A 21883-nucleotide genomic window follows, 5' to 3' on the forward strand; every position below is an offset into this window, starting at 1 on the left:
CCTAATACCCCCAGGAGGTTCGGGGACGCAAGGGGACCGCTGTACAGGCGATCTGGTGCATTTTCGGGGCTGAAAACAGACAATTCAGCGTGCTGCAGATTCTCGCCAGGTCTTGCAAAGTGCCCGTATGCGTCGGGAAAGTCACTCAATGTGTGGGAATACTGACTGTGAAGGGTCCTAGTACAGTTATGTTGGCGAAATCGGGCCGGAACAGTTGAAATTCAGCCAAGTTTGTGCGGGGCAGCTTGTAGGGATCCACAACGTTTATTCCCTCTTTGGAAGAATAAAGAAATACCGAAAGGGGCGCCTAAGTTAGGGGCCAATCTGGTGTCGGTCTTCTCATACAGGTGCATTCTAGCATCTGTATCCCATTCCCCTCTCTTGTGTCACTATAGCGCAGGTATAATAGACTACTAATAATGGGTGAAAGCTAAATCAAGGTTTGAAGTAAAGTCTACCGCCCTTTTTGGATTGAACAGGCCGGTTTCATGGTTTCATCGACGGGATTAAATCACTTTTTCCCATAGAAGTGAGCCTTGGTCAGTTTTGGGCTTGAAGACACAGGGGATCATAGATCAGACACAGGGAATTGCAATTATGGCTGACAGACCAAATGATGTGACTGAAGAGGTTTCCTCTTCACAGGGTCAACAGACACGAAGTGGGTGAGTCCTCAAGACCACCACAGACAGATGACGATATATTCAGGATCCAGTTAGCTACTGCTGTGGCTATGTTCACACAAGTAATGCAGAACCCAAGGTTTTTAGCCTTTCTGCAACCTCCTGTTCCGTCTCAGCAAGTTGGGTCACTGGATCATATTCAAAAGCTTGTTAAGGCTCGAGCACATGTGATTCATACCGCACAGTCAATGGAAACACCTGTACACTTGACGGAGAACATGCAGTCTCCACAACCTGTGCCTAAGGTGCAAGAACAGGTGGTTGAGATGCCAGTCTTTCAAGCTGTACCAGTTCAGTCCGCCACCTTTCAGCAGCCTATAGCTGGTTCTAATGGGCAGGGAAGCAACCTACAGGCTATGCAACAGGTCTTCCCACCACCTTCAGTACACCCTGGCTATTTTAGAGGTGGATCGGTATTCCAGAGCATGGCTGGTCATGCACCTGGAAATCAGTTTTACACGCCAGGAACAGTGTTCGGGGGTGCTCAAACGATGATGCCTAACCCCATGTATGGTGTCACGGGCATGCTACCAGGTTTTCAAAGCACTCAAGGCCAATTTGGGATGCCACAAGCAAATTTTGGTATGGCTGGAAGTACAAATCAGCAGCCAAATATGGCATTTCCAGGTCAACTTAATTGCGGCCAGGGAACACAAATGAACCCTAACAGTGTTCCCATGTTTCAGTCACTTCCATATGACAATTTGACGCCGCTGGAGAGGCCAACTCTGTACAAAGAAGGTGGCAAAGGTGTGTCTTTCACGACCTTTACAGGGTTTGATGACAGGAAGAAGGCTCTCTCATTCCTCCAGCAGTTTGACAAGGCCTATGCAGGGGGAAACTTTACAGAGGCTTCAAAGGTCCGCAAGGTAGCCACTTTCTTGACAGGGAATGCGGGACAATGGTGGACAACTTTATTGCTTCAAGGGCAAGCTCCGTCCACATGGATTTATTTCAAGCAGATTTTTGCAGCAGCATGGTTATCTGATGACTTTGAAGCAGATGTCATGACAGAATGGCACCAGCTTAATGCTGCCACTTGCAGAAATCTGGATGATTACAATCGGAAGTTTTGGAAAGCTCTACTTCCAGTAACTTCCTATAGGTTTGTGCCATTGACAGAATAGATTGAAAAATACTGTTGTGGCCTACCTAAAGGATTGAGAAAGTACTGTACGAAGACAAAAGCCACTACTTTGACGCAACTCATCGAGGTAGCAAACACTGGCAATGGTTTGCTCAAGGGAGAAGATTGTGACTTTAACACTGGCGTCAAGGCAGGATCAGGCAAGAAAAATTCAGCCAAGAAGCACGTTCCCAATGAGGCTCCTAAAGGGACTCAAGAGTCAGCCAACGCAGGGAAAGATAAAGCTACGGCTGAATCAAAAAAGGGACCAGCGAAGAAATGGAAAAGACGTTTTCCTCGCAAGTCTGAAGAGCAAAAGAAGGTCCTGAGGACAGAGAACAAATGCTTTATTTGTGAGCAGCCTGGCCACATTGCTTACAATTGTCCTACAAAGAAAAGGCCAGCTGATTCTGATGACAAGGAAGACAAGAAAGGAAAGAAGCCCATGGCTGTTCTAGTGCCAGATATGGTGGGCGACAAGCCAAATTCAGATGCAAGTGAGCTTTGCAGAGCATGGGGAAAGGTCAGGGATCAAACACTGCTTATCTTCTTTGATCCAGGTACCAAAGCCAACTTCATTTCCCCAGAATTGGCTTCAAAGTTGGGAATCAGACCTAAAGAGATGGGGTATACAGCAGAGGCAGGTTTTGCATGTCCTGGCCATACAGAGGCTGTGACACCCATCATCGGAAAGTTGCGCCTACATATCCAGTCCTATGTAGATGCTGAAGAATTTTACATCATGCCACTGGACGGATGTGATGTGTTGCTAGGTATTCCTTGGTTGTTTCGTGTACAGGGAATCATGGATGCCTACAAAAAGATCACTGTACAGAGCAGGGGAAAGACTCACATTCTGGATGTAAAGCTTAAAGGGGAGTCTATTCCCACTGTATCAGCTTCTGCTATTACTTCTGTAATGAAAAAGCATCTTTCTGCGTACTTGGTTTTTGCATGTGAAGTGTCAGATTGTGATGAATCAAATTTATCTGTGCTAGATAAAGAAAGGTCAATGTTTTTACAACAGTATAGTGACTGCTTTTCCGATTCATTACCGTCTCAATTACCGCCAGAGAGACCCGAGGACCATGCGATAGATTTGGTGCCAGGCAGTAGCCCACCAAATAAGCCTCCGTACAGGGTTAGTGCGGCTCAACAGAAAGAGATAATGGGCCAAGTACAGGAGTTGTTAGAAAAGGGGCTGATTCAGCCCAGTTCATCTCTATTCTGTTCTCCAGTGTTGTTGGTGCAGAAAAAGGATGGCTCATGGCGTATGTGCATAGACTACCGTGCACTGAACAAGAATACCATCAAGAATAGGTTCCCTATACCTAGAATTGATGATATTATGGACAAATTAGGAGCAGCTATGTTTAGCAAGATAGATCTAAAGAGTGGGTACCATCAGATCCGCATTAGATCAGAGGATGTGCACAAGACTGCTTTTAGAACAACGTTTGGCCTTTGTGAATTTTTAGTGATGCCCTTTGGTCTCACAAATGCTCCTGCTACGTTCAATAGGATGATGGACAGAATTTTCCGTCCACACCAGCAGTTTGTTGGTACATTCTTTGATGATATGATAGTCTACTCAAAGAATGAAGAGGAGCATAGGCATCACTTGGCCATTGTGTTCAAAGAGCTACGTAGTCATAGGTTGCTCATCAATGCAAAGAAAAGTGAGTTTTTTCTGGAAGAGATTCACTTTTTGGGACACATTATCTCAAAGGATGGTGTCAGAATGGATCCTGCAAAAGTTGAAGCGATCAAGTCATGGCCAAATTTGAAGACGGTGCACGATGTCCGAAGTTTCTTGGGACTATGCTCCTATTACAGAAGGTTTATCCGAAATTTCGCTGAGATTGCTTCACCTTTACATGCTCTTCAAAAGAAGGCAGTCACCTTTAGATGGACACAAAAAGAGATTTCAGCTTTTAATCTCTTAAAGGAAAAGATGACTTCAGATCCAGTCATTGTGTTGCCAGATCTTAGGAAGTCATTTGTGGTCCAGTGCGACGCCTGTGGTAGTAGCATTGGTGCAATGCTAATGCAAGATGGTAGGGTAGTAGCCTATGAGAGCAGAATTTTGCAAGGGCCAGAGATGACCATGCAGGTCTATGAGAAAGAGTTACTGGCTGTGATTCATGCGCTCTTAAGTTGGAAACACTACCTGCTAGGTGCAGATTTCGTTGTCCAAATGGACCATCAGACCTTGCGGTACTTCTTGACACAGACAAAGTTATCTGAGAAGCATATGCGATGGGCAAATATCTTGTCAATGTTCCATTTTCAGATTGTCCATGTGGAAGGCAAGAAGAATGTTGTGGCTGATGCCTTGTCAAGGAAGCCACAAATTTCAGCTGTGTCAATTCCTTATCATCACGAACTTGATGATATGAGAGAACAGTATGCAAATGATGAAGATTTTGCAAGCGTTTTCGAGCAGCTAATGGATGGACAACGTCATGAACACTATCTTCTCAAAGATGGGTTCATGATGATGCATGGCAGATTGTGTGTCACAAAGCCATTGCGACTCAAAGTGATGGAAGAGAGTCATGTCCCACCGTATGCAGGGCATCGTGGTATCGATGCTACAGTTAAAGCGGTTGAGACATTCTTCTATTGGCCTACATTGAGAAGGGATGTGGATGCCTTTGTGCGAGAATGCCTAATATGCCAAAAGGTCAAGTTTGGCAGGCAAAAGGCACCAGGGTTATTGCAACCACTACCTATTCCAGATAAACCATGGGAAAGTATTGCTATGGATTTTATCTTTGATCTTCCGAGAACGCAGATAGGAAACGATGGTATTTGGACCATTATTTGCAGATTTAGCAAACAGGCTCATTTTATTCCTGTCAGGAAGAAGATAAAGCCAGATTAGATGGCACGCTTGTTTATGAGCAATATTTTCAAGTATCATGGCATGCCACAATCGATTGTTAGCGACCGTGATCCACGCATGACAAGTTTGTTCTGGAGAGGCTTGTTTGAGAATATGGGCACCACGCTCAAATTCTCTTCGTCATTTCATCCTCAAACAAATGGGCAGTCAGAAGAGGCAAATTCTACTGTCCTAGATCTGCTAAAGTGTTATGTGTCAGAGCATAAAGGAAAGTGAGAGCAGTATTTGCCATTGGTGGAGTATGCATACAATAATACAGTGCATTCATCAACTGGCAAGGCATCCTTTGAGATAGTTGAAGGTGGCAAGAAAGTTCCTCCCATAGTGCATACAAAGGACAAGATATTTGAAGCAGATAAGTATGTTCAGGACATGGATGAAATGTACAAGAAGGTCAAAGTGGCCTTAGAAAAGACTCAGGCAAAGCAAAAGAAAGCAGCTGATCGTCACCGCCGTGAAGTGGTATATTCACTTGGTGATTGGGTGCTTTTACGCTTTGAAAAGGCAAGGTTAAAGAAGATGAAGGGCAAGGAAAGATTGTTTCCAAAGCTCAGCATGCGTTACTATGGGCCTTTTCAAGTGTGCGACATAATCAGTGATGTTGCATATAGGCTGAAATTGCCTGACAGTTGGAAGATTCACAATGCGTTTCATGTGAGTCTTCTCAGACCCTATGTGGGTGATGTGCCAGAAGATATGCCAGCTGAAGATCAGCCGGAAGTCGAGGAACTTGACGAGATCTTGGTCCCTGAACAGATTTTGGCACACAAAGAAAGGAAAGTGAAAGGCAAGGTTGCTAGGCGTTACTTGGTAAAGTTCAGAAACTATCCACCAATGGATGCTAAGTGGATGGAAGAAGGTGAACTTGCAGAGTCACCAACTGTGTTATCACTTTACCTCGAAGCCTTCGGTTTGCAACCTACCTTGACCCCATGAGTTTCAGAGCTACATGGATTGTCAGTGTGACAATGGCTTTTGAAACAAATGATGTACATGGTATTTAAAGTGAGCTCAAATGAAATACCTGTTACATGAATGTTAGAGCTGTACAGATTGTCAGTTTGGCAATTGCTCTTATGGAATGTCCAAAAGTGTGCTTAGTGCTATAGAAGTGAGTATCTCTTGTTAGTTTGTCAAGAATACAGTAATTTCTTCTATTAAAGAGTACATGTGTAACTGTCGGTTTGGGTATGCTCGAAAGTGTTACGGGATCCAACGTGTACTATAAGACAGTGGCAAAATGTGCAACTACCATTTTGTCATTGGAAAGTTAGTGACTCAAAGCAATGGCAGAGTGCGAAGCTACCACTATGTCATTGGGACAGGGTTCACACGCAGGCAATACATGAGTCGACGAGGTGTTGAATACACCAGGGTTGACAATGAGCATGTATGTGTCGTATATGTGTCGACAAGTGTTGAATACATCAGTGTTGACAGTAAGCATGTACGACATAGATGCAAACAAGGACGTTTGAGATTTCAAGAGGGGGGTATGTCACCAGCGTGTGACTACTATCTATCCTTTTTGTTGATTTCTTTCTTATTATCTATTTACTTTCACTTTTTGGAAACACCCCTCCGGAAATCTAATTGCCCTGCATTGCATAGCTAGTGTGGAACTGTCCAGAGGGAGTTGAGGCCTGAGGGCTAGAGAGCACTAAGGTTGGACAAGGACTATGGTTAGCCAAAATGGGGTCATTCACTAGCCAAAGTGGAATCCTTTGCTACAGAGGCTACATTTCAGTTCTGGATGTGGCCGCAGTGTACAAAGAGGGTCGGATGACCTAGAAAGATACAATGGAAGCATCTCCTAAAATTTAGGGAACTGCTATTTTGGGACCTGAAAATGTGTTGGCGTCATTACCTCCGGAATGACAAGGGGAACATTTTCTTGCTCTGCTGCAAAGTCAACTGACGCACCAATTGAGATATTTTTAGCCGGAATGCCCAAAGTCGGAAAATGTGCCATGTGGCACTCTGTGAGCATTCTGCTACTCCTGGCCAGAGAGGGGGCGCCTAAAATGAGAGAGGAGGCTGATTTTCAGATTTTGTCACAGGTTAAGAGCTATGGAGTGCTTGCTTTTCCTCTTATGCACAGTGCGGTGCCAGGAGTGATGCCCTGCACGCTACGCACTGCCCTCTCTCTCCCCTTTGGCAGTATGTTATGCCCCTCTAGTGGGCTCTTCATTTGACCAATGTACAGATGTGTGGGTTCATGCGCGATTGCCGAGGCAAGAGCCTCTTGCACTGGTACTGGATTAGCTAGCGGTTAATCCCCCCCGCAGGTACAGGTGAATTCGGAGAGGTTTCACGCCAGAAATCTTGTCCGATTCAAAGGGCAAGTAGCCCTACAGGTGCGGGAGCTTGAGGACTTGCTACGGATGCGACCGGCACGCGAAACGGAGCCCAAAACAGTAAATTACAGCCTGCTGTGTATTTTTGCAGGTTTAGGGTTTTGGCCCTAAACGGACCCTAATACCCCCAGGAGGTTCGGGGACGCAAGGGGACCGTTGTACAGGCGATCTGGCGCATTTTCGGGGCTGAAAACAGAGAATTCAGCGTGCTGCAGATTCTCGCCAGGTCTTGCAAAGTGCCCGTATGCGTCGGGAAAGTCACTCAATGCGTGGGAATACTGACTGTGAAGGGTCCTAGTACAGTTATGTTGGCGAAATCGGGCCGGAACAGTTGAAATTCAGCCAAGTTTGTGCGGGGCAGCTTGTAGGGATCCACAACGTTTATTCCCTCTTTGGAAGAATAAAGAAATACCGAAAGGGGCGCGTAAGTTAGGGGCCAATCTGGTGTCGGTCTTCTCATACAGGTGCATTCTAGCATCTGTATCCCATTCCCCTCTCTTGTGTCACTATAGCGCAGGTATAATAGACGACTAATAATGGGTGAAAGCTAAATCAAGGTTTGAAGTAAAGTCTACCGCCCTTTTTGGATTGAAATTGGCCGGTTTCACTAGCACTTTCTAGTAGAAGAGGCAACAGGAGCACCTTGCTCTACAGGCAACTTCTCAGCAAGACCAACACCCGTAGTTTTTGCATCAGAGCAGCCTTGACGTTTTGTGCACAGCAGATCAGCCCTTGCGTCATCACGACACAGCAGATCAGCCTAGCGTTTTGCATTTGCAGAACCACCGGCGACAGCAGGACCAATTTCAGTCCGAGCGTTTTTGGTTTGCAGAATAACCTCAGTGTTTTTGCAGATCATCGCGACAGAATCAGCCCTAGGACCAGCGTTTTCAATTTTCAGCCTTTAGACACCGCAGATCAACCCCCGAACCTCGCAGATCTCACCTTCCCGTAGCAGATCCTCGCCGCACGGTTAGATCCCGCGAAGTTTACAGATTCAGCCCGGAAAACGCAGATTTCTGCATCTGCGTATTCAGCGCGTCGTCGTCGCATCGTCGCCATCGACAACGTCACCGACATAGAGTCAGAATTCAGCAGATAGAAGATTTGCAGATTTCAGCCCTTAGAGTTTTCAGATTTCAGCCCGTCTCGTCGTCGTCCTCATCGTCGGCAAGTCCAAGCATTGTAGAGATTTGTGCAATCAATAGTAGACCGCTCTCGCCATAGAGAGTGGGGCCTTCGGAGGAGGGTTTCACAATGTCTTTGGTGTCGTATTCTTCTCTCTCTATCTCTCAGTCTCATGCACCTTCATTCACTGTGTCCATTCACTTTGTTTGTGTCCATTGCACTCTCTCACTAAAGGAACGGAAGGCTCTCCCTTCCGTAAGTAAAAGGAACCTTGAGCACAGTTTGGAGCACTCATCTTGAGCAAAGTTCAGACATTCATTCCGCTGTACCTTACAATTCAAGGCATTACGAGAACATGAATTGGTTATCAATGGGAAGGAAAGTGAGTTCTTTTTATTGTAGATACATTTTTTGGGGCATATTGTTTCGTCCAAGGTGTTAGTACGGATCTAGCTAAGATGGCAGCTATTCGAGATTGGTCTCCTGCACCGTGTTAAAGTTGATGATGCAGAAGTATTGTCACGTGCACATCTAACCCTATGTGTACGTGGACAAGCTACTTCATGACAAGGGTTCAGTTCAGTTCAGTTCAGTCAGCCCAGAATAGGAAGTGATCTGGCAGTTTTGTGAGTCTGTTCGCAGATCGTGCATGTCCAGACACTTAGAGTAGATGCATATCCTCTGGTTGCACACAGAATGACCATCAGAATCCATGAGGAGCAGTTTCGAGTGCATAAAACCTATTTTCCCTATTTTTGACATTTTTCACTTATTATTTTTAAGTGACTTTTGTTGGAAACTGGGTAGGGCAAATCCACTAAGTTTGTATATAGAGAAACCTAGCGCTAGCACTTTCTAGCAGAAGAGGCAGCAGAAGCAGTGCTCATAGGCAACTTCTCAGCAGGATCCCAAAGATCTCTAGCGTTTTTGCTTCACAGTAGATGGGCTAGTGTTTTTTGGACAAGAACCCAGATCAGCCAGCGTCTTTGCATCTGCATCAGCCTGGCGACAGAACCACAACAGATCAGCCCCAGCGTTAGCAGATTCCCACCGCAGGAAGATTTTCAGCCCTAGCGTTTTTGGTTTGCAGATCAAGCGCGGTGTTTTTGCAGACCTTCGCGACAAGGACATCAAGAACATCAGCGTTTTCAGTTTTCAGCAGTCAGTACCCGCAGGAAAGACCCCAAACCTCGCAGATCTTACCTTCCCACAGCAGATCCTCGCCGCTCGATGAGATTCATCAAGGCTTACAGTTTCAGCCTAGAAAACACAGATTTCAGCATCTGCGTTTTCAGCGCGTCGTCGTTGTGTCGTTACATCGTCACCGCCATAGAGTCAGAATTCAGCAGATAAAGATTTGCAGATTTCAGCCATTAGCATTTTTAGATATCAGCCTGTCTCGTCGTCGTCCTTATCGTCGTCAACATCGTCGGCAAGTCCAAGCATTGTAGAGATTTGTGCAATCATAAGTAGACCGCTCTCACCATAGAGAGTGGGGCCTTCGCAGGAGGGTTTGACAACTTGTCTGGTGTCGTATTCTCTTCTCTCTCTATCTCTCAGACTCAGCACCATGCTGGATACATGTCACGTGCACATCTAACCCTATGTGCATGTGGACAAGCTATCTTAGGTATACGGTTCAGGTTAGCCTAGGAAGTGTTCTGGCACCTTTGTGAGCCTGTGCGTAGGCTGTGCATGTCAGGCACTTAAGGGTAGTTGCATATGCTCTGATTGCACACCCAGTACCATCGAGCATATGCATTGTCCAAGTAGAAGGTCCAAAATCCTGGCCAGTTTTGGCCCTTGGGACATAACATTTTACAGGCATTTGGCATTTTTATTATTTAATTTCACCATTTTCCAAGGTCGTGGGACTGTAGAGGAGCTTGCTCGACCCAGCATGAGATTGGTATATAAGTAGATAGGGGGCGCCCATTTCGAGCAGAAGAGGCAGCAGAAGAAGCTCAGGCGACTTGCAGTGCACCTTCTCAGCAAGACCGGCAGAAGGCCCTTAGCGTTTTCAGCCAACAGAAACAGCCAACGTTTTTGGATCTTAGATCCATTAGCGTTTTCTGCAACAACTCCTCCCCAGCGTTTCCTCTAGCAACAAATCAGCTTGGCGTCTTCAGTTATAGATCAGGCCTAGCGTTTTGCAGTTTAGCGACGCCAAATCAGCCAAGACATTTAGCGTTTTCAGATTTCAGCACTTAGCCCTTGCAGATTTAGCCCCTAGCTTTGCAAATCTCACCTACCCACAGTAGATCCTCGCCGTATCGTCGAGTCAGCCAGCGTTTACAGTTTCAGCCCGCTGTTTTCAGATTTCAGCATCTGCGTTTTCAGCGCATCGTCGTCGAATCGTCTTCATCGCCATCCTCACCGACAGTGTCAATATTTAGCAGAAAGTCAGCGTTTTTGCAGATCCCAGAATTTCAGCCCTAGTATTTTCAGTTTTCAGCCCGTCCTCGTCGTCGTCATCATTGTCGTCGACATCGTCGGCAAGACCATTGCATCTAGACCATTGTAGCAGATTTGTGCAATCTATAGCATAGACCTCTCGCGCCACAGATAGGGGAGCCCTTGGAGGAGGGTTTGAGAACTGTCTGGTGTCGTATTCTTCTCTCACTCTTTCTCTCAGTCTCAACACTTTCATTCACAGTAGCATTCACTTTGTTTGTGATCACTGCACACTCTCTCTAATGGGACGGAATGCTCTCTCTTCTGTAAATAAAAGGAACCCTCGAGCACAGTTCGGAGCACTCATCTTGAGCAAAGTTAAACATTCACTTCCGCTGCACGTTACATTGGTATCGGAGCTTTGGCAGTGTTCTGTATCACTCAAGGAAAGAACCACAAGAATTTTTTTGCTTGTTGCGGTCGCACGTAACCCAAGTCCACTTGGGCATGTCGATTCCTAATCGTGTTTTTGAAGAGTGACAGGTAACCCAAGAAAGAAAGGCTTGTCCAGCCTCCCCATGTTCCTCGCTTCACTCATTGAGAGCGGACCGTGCACTTAGCGGCCGGCCAATCGATGTGAGGTAAAAAAAAGCAACTTTGGTGTGAGCGCAAGGCCGTCAAGGGGTGCGCCCGCAGGAAAGAGTCGAGCTCGGGTAAGAGAAAAGCCTTCTCAAACACCGATTGCAAGCTAAAGAACTCAAGAACCTCAAGAACTCAAGAACCAGAACCTCAAGAACCCAAGTTCCTCAAGAACCCAAGTTCTTAAAGAACTTAAGTACCCAAGATCTCAGTGTATGGTCATCACCCGAAGCGGAATGGATACTTTGCGTGAAGGTGATGAGAATGGAGTTGGTGAAGAAGAAGTTTCTACACCAAGAGGATTGTTTCCCAATCCTCCCCCATCCCCATCTACGCCACGGGTTGCACCAAATCCTATGGAGGCTTTGGTCAAGTCGATGATGGACATGATGCTACAACAAGAGGCGCAGTGTGCCGCCATAGAGCAAGCACGCAAAGCTCAACGCATCGCGGCCGAAGAAAGGTGAGCGGCTATGGAGTTAGACCGTGAGGCGCAGAGAGACCAACACATGCAAGAGTTGGTCCTACAAGTACTCACCTCGAAATTCGAGCCCGTCAAAGATGTGGTAGTTCATCAGGTAGCACAAGTAGAGATACAGACTCCAACAATCCAGTCACTGAGAAGTTGATGTTCAATAAGTATGATGGGTGCTAATGTTATTCATTCTTGGTTGCATCAACTTAATGCTTACTTTGCGACAACTAAGAAAACATTGAATAGCAAGGTTTTGACGACAGCCATGTATCTTGCCGGTGATGCCATTAATTGGTATCAAGCGTGGCAAGAGGCACAGTTGGCTGCGCACCTAGAGGAAGCGGAAGAAGGCATGCCCCTTTCTTTCAATTGGGCCGACTTCCAAGACAAGCTCAAGGTGCGGTTTATGGCACCTCAATACATAGTGCGGTTGAAAGAAGATTGGCTCAGTCTCAAGCAAAATGGTATGCTAGTTATGTCTTTCTTGTGTTTTGCAGCTCGGTACCCAATTACGCAAATCGGATGATGAGCGCAAAGAGGCATTCCTTTTCGGGTTGGACGAGTATATATCAAGTTTGATGTCGAAGTACTCGACCTCATGGATATCAACAAGGCGGTAGCGATTGCTCTCTAACAGTAGATAAAGCACAACAAAGGAAAGCCTAAGGAAAACAAGTCTTCTCACATTACCTCTCAGACTCCTCAGAACCCACAGAACGGTGAGAATGGTAACTCTTCTAGCCCATCTTCCTCTAATTCTTTGGAAAAGAACTCTCAAAATGAATCTAAGGGTAAATCTAAAATAGGTGCTAACCCCATATGAAAAGCTACACAAGGAATTAGAGGAAGATACATAATGCCAGAAGAACAAATCATTTATGGTAAGGAAGGTCGATGTTATCAATGTCACGTCAAGGGTCATACAAAGAAGGCATGTCCTAAGACAACAATACCTAAAGAACCCAAAGCACGGACAACTACCACAAGCATTTAGTGAACCAATCTGATTCTCCACATGTTTTTGACACACACATTGATGAGTCTCTCTTTAAATGTTATGGTCATGTGAAGGGTCAGTGTTTTGTAATATTGTTTGATTGAGACAATATGCATGATGTGATTGGTGGCTCTCTTGTAGAGAGAGCCCGCTTGGAGGTTAGCCAGACAACTCCTCTCGAGGTGTGAGGCTTCCCGGTATGGACTCTTTCATTACACAAGAGTGCCGTGATGTGTTATTCACTATTCAACAAGCTTCCTTCCGTAAATAATTTGTCGTGTTTCCTCTCTCAAAATGTGATATGATTTTGAACATTCTATGGTTTCGTGAACATAATTCTCTCATTGATTGGGCAGACAATACACTCACTCTAAATGCCAAAAGTGACTCTCTCATAATCATTCGTGGTGAAGAGGATCTTCATTCTTTACCTCTCATTTTTAATGTGCAGACGAAGCTTGAAAAGAAACATGAGAAGGAGACTCTCTCAGTTCTTTCTTCTCTGAAGCATGACACACATTTTTTGCATGAAGAGATATGATTGTTCGCAAGGATGATGGTTTTGTTGGGTTAAGGTGGATAGGTTAGTGTGCCATTCATGCTAATGGCATGCTTTGGAGAGGTCAGTGTAGAGCTTGAGAGAGAGACTCTCCCCTATGTGGGTTTTGGTTGTATATCACTCACACAATCCTCCCCTCAAAACACACTAGGGTGAGGCACACAATTCACAAGCCTCCCCTTGAACACAAAGTTGCCTCCCCTAGACACAAAGGGTGTAGACATACAAAACATCAGGGTGTAGGCACACACACAAGCCTCCCCTGGCACAAATAGAGGGTAAGGTACAATTAAGAGAATGCTCACAATATATCATCATATACCAAGCCAATATTGTTGTCGTTATCTTTGTCAGAATCTCCATAGGTGGCAAGGTTGATTTTTGCTTTTGTGTGATCTTTGAAATGCTCTTTGTAATTGGTAACCTGTGAAGATTTAATATTGAGTTTGCAATACTTTGTAGCATGGTTGCCTTTGAAAGGTGATTTGTTCTGTCACAATGTGTGCACTTTAAGTTCCTTTTGTGATTGCGGTTGTAGCGGTTGGATGAGACCACATAAGCACCATTTGACTGTTGTTGACTGCCTTTGAGTTTCTTTTCGTGCTCTTGAAGAGAGTTTATTACATCTTCAATTTTAGGGATTGGGTCTTTCTCTTTAAGCACTGTTACAATTTGGCCAAAATTTGCATCTGGTATTGCTTTGAGAAGCACAACAATTTGATCTTCATTATCTACAGGGCATTTTATATATGTCGGCTGTGTGCAAATACTTTTGAGCCTATTGACTAGAGATGACACATCTTCTCCAGGCTTCATAAGCAATCCATAAAGTTGCATTTTTAATGCAATTTTAGAATGTTTGGCAATAGCATCAAAATGTTGCTCTAGAGTCATCCATGCATCGTGTGTAGTGGTACAATCGTCTAAATAATGCACAAAGTTGTCGTCAAGTGAAGTGAGTAAAATGCCAAGAGCTTACTCATGCTTAGCTGCAAATTGTGATAAGCTTTGTTGTGTTTCGATTTTGTCAACGTCACTTACCGGCTTACTGACAGACCATAATTGCTTTTGCATTAAGTAGCCCTTGGTTTTTGCTTGCCACGTGTGAAAGCCATGGCTACTGAATTTGTCGATTCCCTTTTCTCCCATGATGGTGCACTCCCGTGTGTGGTGAGAGGAAGGTCTTACCCGGGTCATTGGGCAGTGTCTAATCCTCGTGAGCAGTTAATTTCAATGGTTTTACAATTTGATTGTGAAGTCACTCTCCAATATCATGGAGTACCTCTTCACAAATTTGCAATATTGAAGCTTAGGATCTGCAAATGGAAGCGATGCTAATCCTGTATGTGCTCACTGGTAAACAATCTAGCCTTTAAGTACTTTGTATAAAGAGCTTATTGAGAGTTGGATTCATTGATCAAGCGATTAGAGAATGCTCTAGACTTGAAGATTACCCTTTTGAAGATTATGGTGAGCTCAAAAGAGCTCCGTCGATAGTAGCAAGGAACTAGTCCTAACAGCCTTGGGTGTGTGGGACACAACCTCAGCCTTGGGCTTGAGGGCGCTGAAGCTTGGTGGGAAACAACCCTAGTGGGGGTCGGGCCGTTGGACAAGAGGCTCGCGCGTGGGCTTGTCATTTCTGGCCAGTCGGCTGTGGACACCGGTCGGAAGCAGGCAGAGGGAATGCGCAATGGGGAAACGGTTCGGCGGCCGGTCGGCTGGGCGCCACCGGTTGGAGGCGATCAGAGGTGATAAAATTGCAGGCAGCTCCGTTCGGTCTGTTCGGACCTGAAACGTCTATATGCCGGAATTTACCGATGCCGTTGAGGTCAGCCCGTTGCCCCCTTTGACTATGGGTGGGAAAGTTAGTTGGCCACCAACTGAGCACTAGTTGGCCTATTTAGGGGGTTGCTCCCACACAGTTTTGTCCACATAGCCCCACACACACACACGAGTAATAATGTATATAAGGGGACTTATCTCCTCTAATTTTTGAGTTTGATGGCTCAAAATGAAGCTGAAAACAGAGAGCTTTAGAAAAATTCCAGTGCAGTAGGATGGGGATTTTCTTAATTATGTGCAAAAATCAAGCAAAAACATACTAAAGAAAAGAAAAATTAGGCTAAAGTGAATGCTAATTAAGCACAAAATCCTAGTGTAATTGCTTATGTGAGGGTATTGGCCCAAAGTATACACCAAGAAGCAATTAGCACTAATCTATTATGCAATGCATGGGAGGTATAATTAGCAATTGCAATGGCTTAGGGAGAGAGAGCCAATGCGATTAATCTAGCATAATAGAGAGAATGCCTAGGATCTAATAGATTAGGAAATACTAATCTAAACCATGCTCTGATACCAGTTGTTGGGTTAAGGTGGATAGGTTAGTGTGCCATTCATGCTAATGACATGCTTTGTAGAGGTTAGTGTAGAGCTTGAGAGAGAGACTATTGCACAATACAATAGGGTATATTGCAAATGATAAAACTTGAATTTTATTCAGCAGAATGTGCCTCTATATAGGCTTATACAAAAGAGACAACCTTTTGACACATGAGCACAAGATGTGGTTGCCTATGCACAAACACTATTGGCTTTCCTTCACTATTGGCTTTCCTTCACACATGGGTGATAAGGGGTTATTCACATGGGTTATTGACACACGACACTTTTCTAGGTGGAAGAGATTGTTCACACAAGAGATGCAACAAAACCTCGCATCTCAACAGGTTTAGATGATGATTTTTCTAGTGAAGCTAACCTCATTGCAAATATGATCAGTCACGCAGGACCGATCTTGACTCTTGAGTCGAGGTCCAAAGAACCCATTCAGGAAGTATTTTGTGTTCGCATGATTAGTCAGCACGCATTGTTCGAGTTTCTCATTCGTGCCGGTTTCTTGTATTTTCGTCACCGTCTTTATGTGTTCCCTTTTCACAGGCATGCCATATTGTACGATGCACGTGATTCACTCATGGATGCGCACAGATGTATGCAGATTACTCTAGAACCGAAAAAAAGTTTGCATTCAAGGAATTCACATTGTTTCCCGATTGTCCGTTTTGTCAATCGCTTTTACATGTTTCTTCCTTAGCATGACACAGTCTCAGAAAGAGCACGAGCATTGTTTATCAAGCATCGGCATTTCCATTGTGATTTGCCATAGTTGATAGGTTTAGGTCAAAAAGTCAAGTTTCGATCCGTGTGTATTTGGTGGATGGTTTGGCACTCTGTCACCTTGTTCATCTACATTGCATGCACCGTCATTTAGGGAGAATAGTATTTTTCGAGTTACTCTACATGGAATGGGTATTTTTATGGTTTTGTGTTGGAAATATTTTCACTAATATCCTCCTCGGAGATTCTTGGCGAAGGTGGACCCACGACCATAGCCAAAGTTGGAGCATTGAAGCTGCAACAGATCACTTTGTGTCGCTTTCGGCATGGCCCAAGAAGCAAGCGTTGCAGACCTTCATGAAGTTCAAGTATCCCTCGACCCACGCATCAGAGTGGGTCGGGGAAGAGTTCTTCGCAGGATCCCAGGAGTTGTTGGCGCACTCTCTCGATGCCATGCAGCTCGGTATCAGTACCTCACTTTAAAAAGGAGGAGATGTCACGTGCACATCTAACCCTATGTGCATGTGGACAAGCTATCTCAGGTCTAGGGTTCAGGTTAGCCTAGGAAGTGTTCTGGCACCTTTGTGAGCCTGTTCATAGGCCTTGCATGTCCAGGCACTGAGAGTAGTTGCATATCCTCTGATTGCACACCCAGTACCACCGAACATATGCATTGTCCAAGCAGAAGGTCCAAATTCCGGCCATTTCACAGGTATCTGGCGTTTTTATTATTTAATTTCACCATTTTCCAGGGTCATGGGGTTGTAAGGGAGCTTGCTCGACCCAACATGAGATTGGTATATAAGCAGATAGGGGTGCCCATTTCCAGCAGAAGAGGCAGCAGAAGCAGCTCAGGCGACTTGCAGTGCACCTTCTCAGTAAGACCAGCAGAAGGCCCTTAGCGTTTTCAGCCAACAGAAGCAGCGAGCGTTTTTGGATCCCAGATTCACTAGCGTTTTCTGCAGCAGTTCCTCCCCAACGTTTCCTCCAGCAGCAGCAGATCAGCCTGGCGCTTTCAGTTACAGATCAGGCCTAGCATTTTGCAGTTTCCCGACGCCAGATCAGCCAAGACAGTTAGCGTTTTAAGATTTTAGCACTTACCCCTTGCAGATTTAGCCCCTAGCTTTGCAGATCTCACCTACCCATGACAGATCCTAGTTGTACCGTCGAGCCAGCCAGCACTTACAGTTTCAGCCTGCTGTTTTCAGATTTCAGCATCTGCGTTTTCAGCGCATCGTCGTGAATCGTCGTCATTGCCATCCTCGCCGACACAGTGTCAGTATTCAGCAGAAAGTCAGCGTTTTTGTAGATCCCAGCATTTCAGCCCTAGTGTTTTCAGTTTTCAGTCCGTCCTCGTTGTTGTCATCATTGTTGTCGACATCGTGGGCAAGACCATTGCATCTAGACCATTGTACCAAATTTGTGCAATCTATAGCATAGACCTCTCTCGCCATAAAGAGGGGGCCCCTTGGAGGAGGGTTTGAGAACCTTCTAATGTCGTATTCTTCTCTCACTCTCTCTCTCTCAGTCTCAACACTTTCATTCACAGTAGCATTCACTTTGTTTGTGATCACTGCACTCTCTCTCTAAAGGAACGGAAGGCTCTCCCTTCCGTAAGTAAACGGAACCCTTGAGCACAGTTCGGAGCACTCATCTTGAGCAATATCAAGATTCACTTCCGTTGCACCTTACAATACACCTTGGATTTGCTACCCTCAACTTTGTACTTTAGAAGAATGCCATCTTGAGCATCGGTTGCCTTTTAGAAAATTTGAATTGTAGACCACACGACGTCCAAGAATCCCCATTCGTAAATTGTGAACACATCACGTCCAAAATACTCCAAGATAATGAACTGTGGAACACATCGTGTCCATAATCCGGCCAACAACAATGGATTGGTGCACTCATCCATAGTGTTTTAGATACGTATGATCGGCTCCTTGCCAAATGCATGTGCCTTGAACTCCGATCCACGGGTTCAAACACCGATAACTTGAACTCCAACACAAGGGTCCAAACTAATTATAGGGAGCACTTTTCATAGGGATAGTTGACCATGAATAACTTTACCCTTCATAAGAAATGATTGCATGGAACTTTCTTGTGGAAACTGGATGGCAAATAACTATCCAAGAAGGGTGACTGCTCGCATCGTAGAATCCCTATCAAACATTCCAACAAGCTTGAACCACATATCGTTGGCAGTCTTCAAAGTCTTAATGGCTGGAGAAATTTCCTTAGTAAGAGATTCCGCAATGGTCGACATTTCCTTTGCATTACCAGCATCCCGATCGACACACGATTTTAGATACTCGTCATCTTGAAGGCGGGTGTATCTTATGTTGGAATGCCTCGTAGGACTAGGCTCCAAGCAGTCAACTATGTCCCATAGGCCTCTCTGTGAAAACTAGAGTCGCATACTCGCCAAGGCAGTGGGGGGTAAGATGATGCCGGCGATGAGGGAGGGTACACTCTTCACGGCTTCTTCTTCTCCACTTGCTCTTCTCAACGCCAAGGCTTTGATACCATGTCAAAGTTGACGATGTGGAAGCGTAGAGACCAAGGTGGGTGGAGAGAGAGAGAGAGAGAGAGAGAGAGAGAGAGAGAGAGAGAGTCTCCTGAACCAATCAACCTTGGCAATGAATAATTGATGCAATGTACAATGGGGGCAATGGGTTGCATATATACCCATCTAAGTAAATTGCCCTACCCAGACTTTGACAAATAAGTAAAATAAATACCTAAAAGCCCAAATAAACAATGGGACTCATTGGGCAGTTCACTTGAGATGCCATAACTCTCAACACACTCGGACTTAGAAAGGGGTATCTTTCGCTTGGGGATCTTAACACATTGCGGTGTTTGAGAGACTCAAGCAGAAGTTGCCTACCGGGCTAGGGTTAAAGTTACCAGAGTTGCATAAGTCTTTTGAGGTTTATTGTGACTCTTGTGGAAGCAATCTAGGAGCGGTCTTAATGCAAGAAGGCCATGCCATAGCTTACAAGAATCGGATGTTGTCTTAACCGCAGAGGGTTGCACAGATTCATGAAAAGGAGCTCTTAGCAGTCATTTATGGTACTTAGTGGTGGCGTTACTTACTTCGGAGCAGATTTCAGAGTGTACACGGATCATCAGAGTGTACAATACTTCTTGTCCTAGAATAAGCTTTCAGAGAAGCATATGAAGGGCGAACATTTTGTCGCAATTTCATTTCCAGATAGTATATCTGAAGGGAAACAAGAATGTAGTGGCAGATGTGTTGTTTGGCAAGCCATAGATATTCGTTGTCACTTTTGTGCATCATTAGGACTTCCAGGAGATGCGGGAGCAGTTGCCTACAAACCTGGATTTTGGAGAGCTTTAATAGGGTACAGAGTGGGGAGAGTTTCAGGGTACTCTCTCAAAGTTTTTAATGCGAAAGACCGTGTTGTGTGTGACTTGTGGTCGAGGCCAACGGAGTGTATCACACGAAGCTTCTACATCTCTACTGCCACAATCCGAGTCAGGTGATATTCTTTTGTGAGATTTGTTCCAGCGCTGTCTGTGTTTTGCAGGTTCCCTATCCGGTGCGAGAGTAGAAGCAGTAGAAGGCTTTGGCCTCTGCTATAGGGATTCCAAGAAGAAATCAAAGGTTGCCATTCCCTCAGATAGGGTTAAGATTCTAGAGAGCTTCTTCTCTCAAGGTTTAGTCAGGGAGAGGGTTCTCCCAAGTTCCATCAAGATCAAGATTCATTAGAAGGCTTCGGCCTCTGCTTTAAGGATTTTGGTATGGATTCCAAGAAGAACTCAAGGGTTGTCAAACCCTCAGATTGGGTTAAGATTCTCAGAGTAGAGAGCTTTTTCTCTTAAGGTTCAGTCAGGGAGAGGATTCTTGCAGTTCCATCAAGATCAAGGTTAGTCATAGCGTGTGGGTATCTAGCCCCACCTTCCCGTTTATGTGCTTGTATTCTTTCTTCCCCCTTAATTAAAAGAGGGGGGAGGGAGCCTATGTTTTGGTCCCGTGTCTCTATTCTCTCCTCTTTTCTCCTCTCTTAGTCTGGCTTCTGAGAAGTTTTTCTGTATCCCTTAAAAGTATTAAAATTCAGATCTGCTTCTGATTGTTACAGGTATGCTATTGCATATCATTTTATGTGGTGCAGGTAGTAAAAGTAATATTGTGATGAGCTCTCGCTCGTATATTGAAAAAGGAATCTTGTCTGCATGTCTATTCCATCGGTGTTGCTCAACATGGATCTGCTCAAAAAAGCTGTTAAGAATAGCCATTATTTTTAGATGCATTTCATGTGCTGCACGCCACAAATCTTTCTTTCATTGATTGCTTGTTTACTTGGACCGAGTTTTTGCATTCGGCATATTGTCTGCAATGTATTGATAGGTTTAGTTTTGGCTATTGTGAAGATGGCAGATGCTGATGATAACCACTTTTTTGATGTCACATTAGTGTTTACTCTACTTTGCAGGGCTCCCAGCAGAGACAGACATCGGCAAATATGTCACAGTCGGAGCATTTTCCACTTTGCGATCCTGTGTGATAGAAGACGAAGTTATTATTGGGCAGCGTTGCGTCCTGATGGAAGGGTCCCTTGTGGAGACAAATGCCATTCTCATGTCCGGCACTGTGCTGGCACCTGGCAGAAGGATTCCTGCGGGTGAGCTTTGGGGTGGTAACCCTGCCCGATTTATACGGCAGCTGACGTATGACGAAACGCACAACATCAAGTTACTGGCCGAGAAAATGAGAACTGTCGCGAAGATGCATATGTCTGAGTTCTTGCCATATTCCACAGCTTACTTGGAAGCAGAAAAGCTGAAGAAGTCGCTCATGTTGCCAGCCTGAAACATGCAGGGTCATCTTTCAGCCTCTCTCCCTCTTGTGCGTTCCTGCGCGGACGAGAGGTCAATGTTAAGTTACCAAAAGGAGGTTTTTCCTTACCCCTCAATACTTGGACTGTGCTAGATTGTCGTTCACTGCACTCTTTCTCAAATAATCACTGGTTGTTACCAGAAAGTAATTCTCTCTCTCAAGAAGACAATGCGGAGTGATTTGGTACCTGTCTCAGTTAAGGGTATTAAATTGCGTCCATATTACTGGAAGTTCACCTTGTTTCACTTGAAAACAAGAAAGAAGTTGTTGACAGCTAGATCATGAAAGTTCATATGCATGAGCTCCATGTGCTTGCAGTTTTGTGTACATTTTTGTTAGCTGATGTAGTGCTCCTAAGGTCATAGATAATCAATCAGATCTTTGACTGGTGGAATGTTGTGTGTGGAAGATCCATATATGATTGCAGGAAACAAGCCTCGTAACATGCTATTGTGTTCCGATGTTCTGGAAGGCAGAGAGGCGCTTCCATTGACGACGTGATTTGTACTGCCCCCTCAATCAGGAAGGAGTGTAGTGAGCATTCAAATAGATGTTTCAAACCTGATCTGCAGTTAAACACACAAAAGTCATAATTTGGCTACTAGACCTATTCAAATCTGATATAGGAAGATG

At 44.9% G+C, this 21883-nt stretch overlaps 1 protein-coding gene across 1 annotated transcript in view; it reads left to right on the forward strand.

The window, feature by feature from the left end:
- LOC147420349 (gamma carbonic anhydrase-like 2, mitochondrial) overlaps positions 1–21527 on the forward strand; it is a 42288-nt gene extending 20761 nt beyond the window's left edge. The window contains exon 2 of the mRNA XM_086504665.1: positions 20847–21527. Coding sequence (XP_086360791.1) covers positions 20847–21223 — 377 coding nt within the window. The 3' untranslated portion in view covers positions 21224–21527. The remainder of the gene's footprint in view (positions 1–20846) is intronic.
- The last annotated feature ends 356 nt before the right edge of the window (positions 21528–21883 follow it).

Source organism: Adiantum capillus-veneris, chromosome 28 (genome assembly GCF_014529385.1).
Source record: "Adiantum capillus-veneris isolate H3 chromosome 28, ASM1452938v2, whole genome shotgun sequence".
NCBI lineage: Eukaryota > Viridiplantae > Streptophyta > Polypodiopsida > Polypodiales > Pteridaceae > Adiantum > Adiantum capillus-veneris.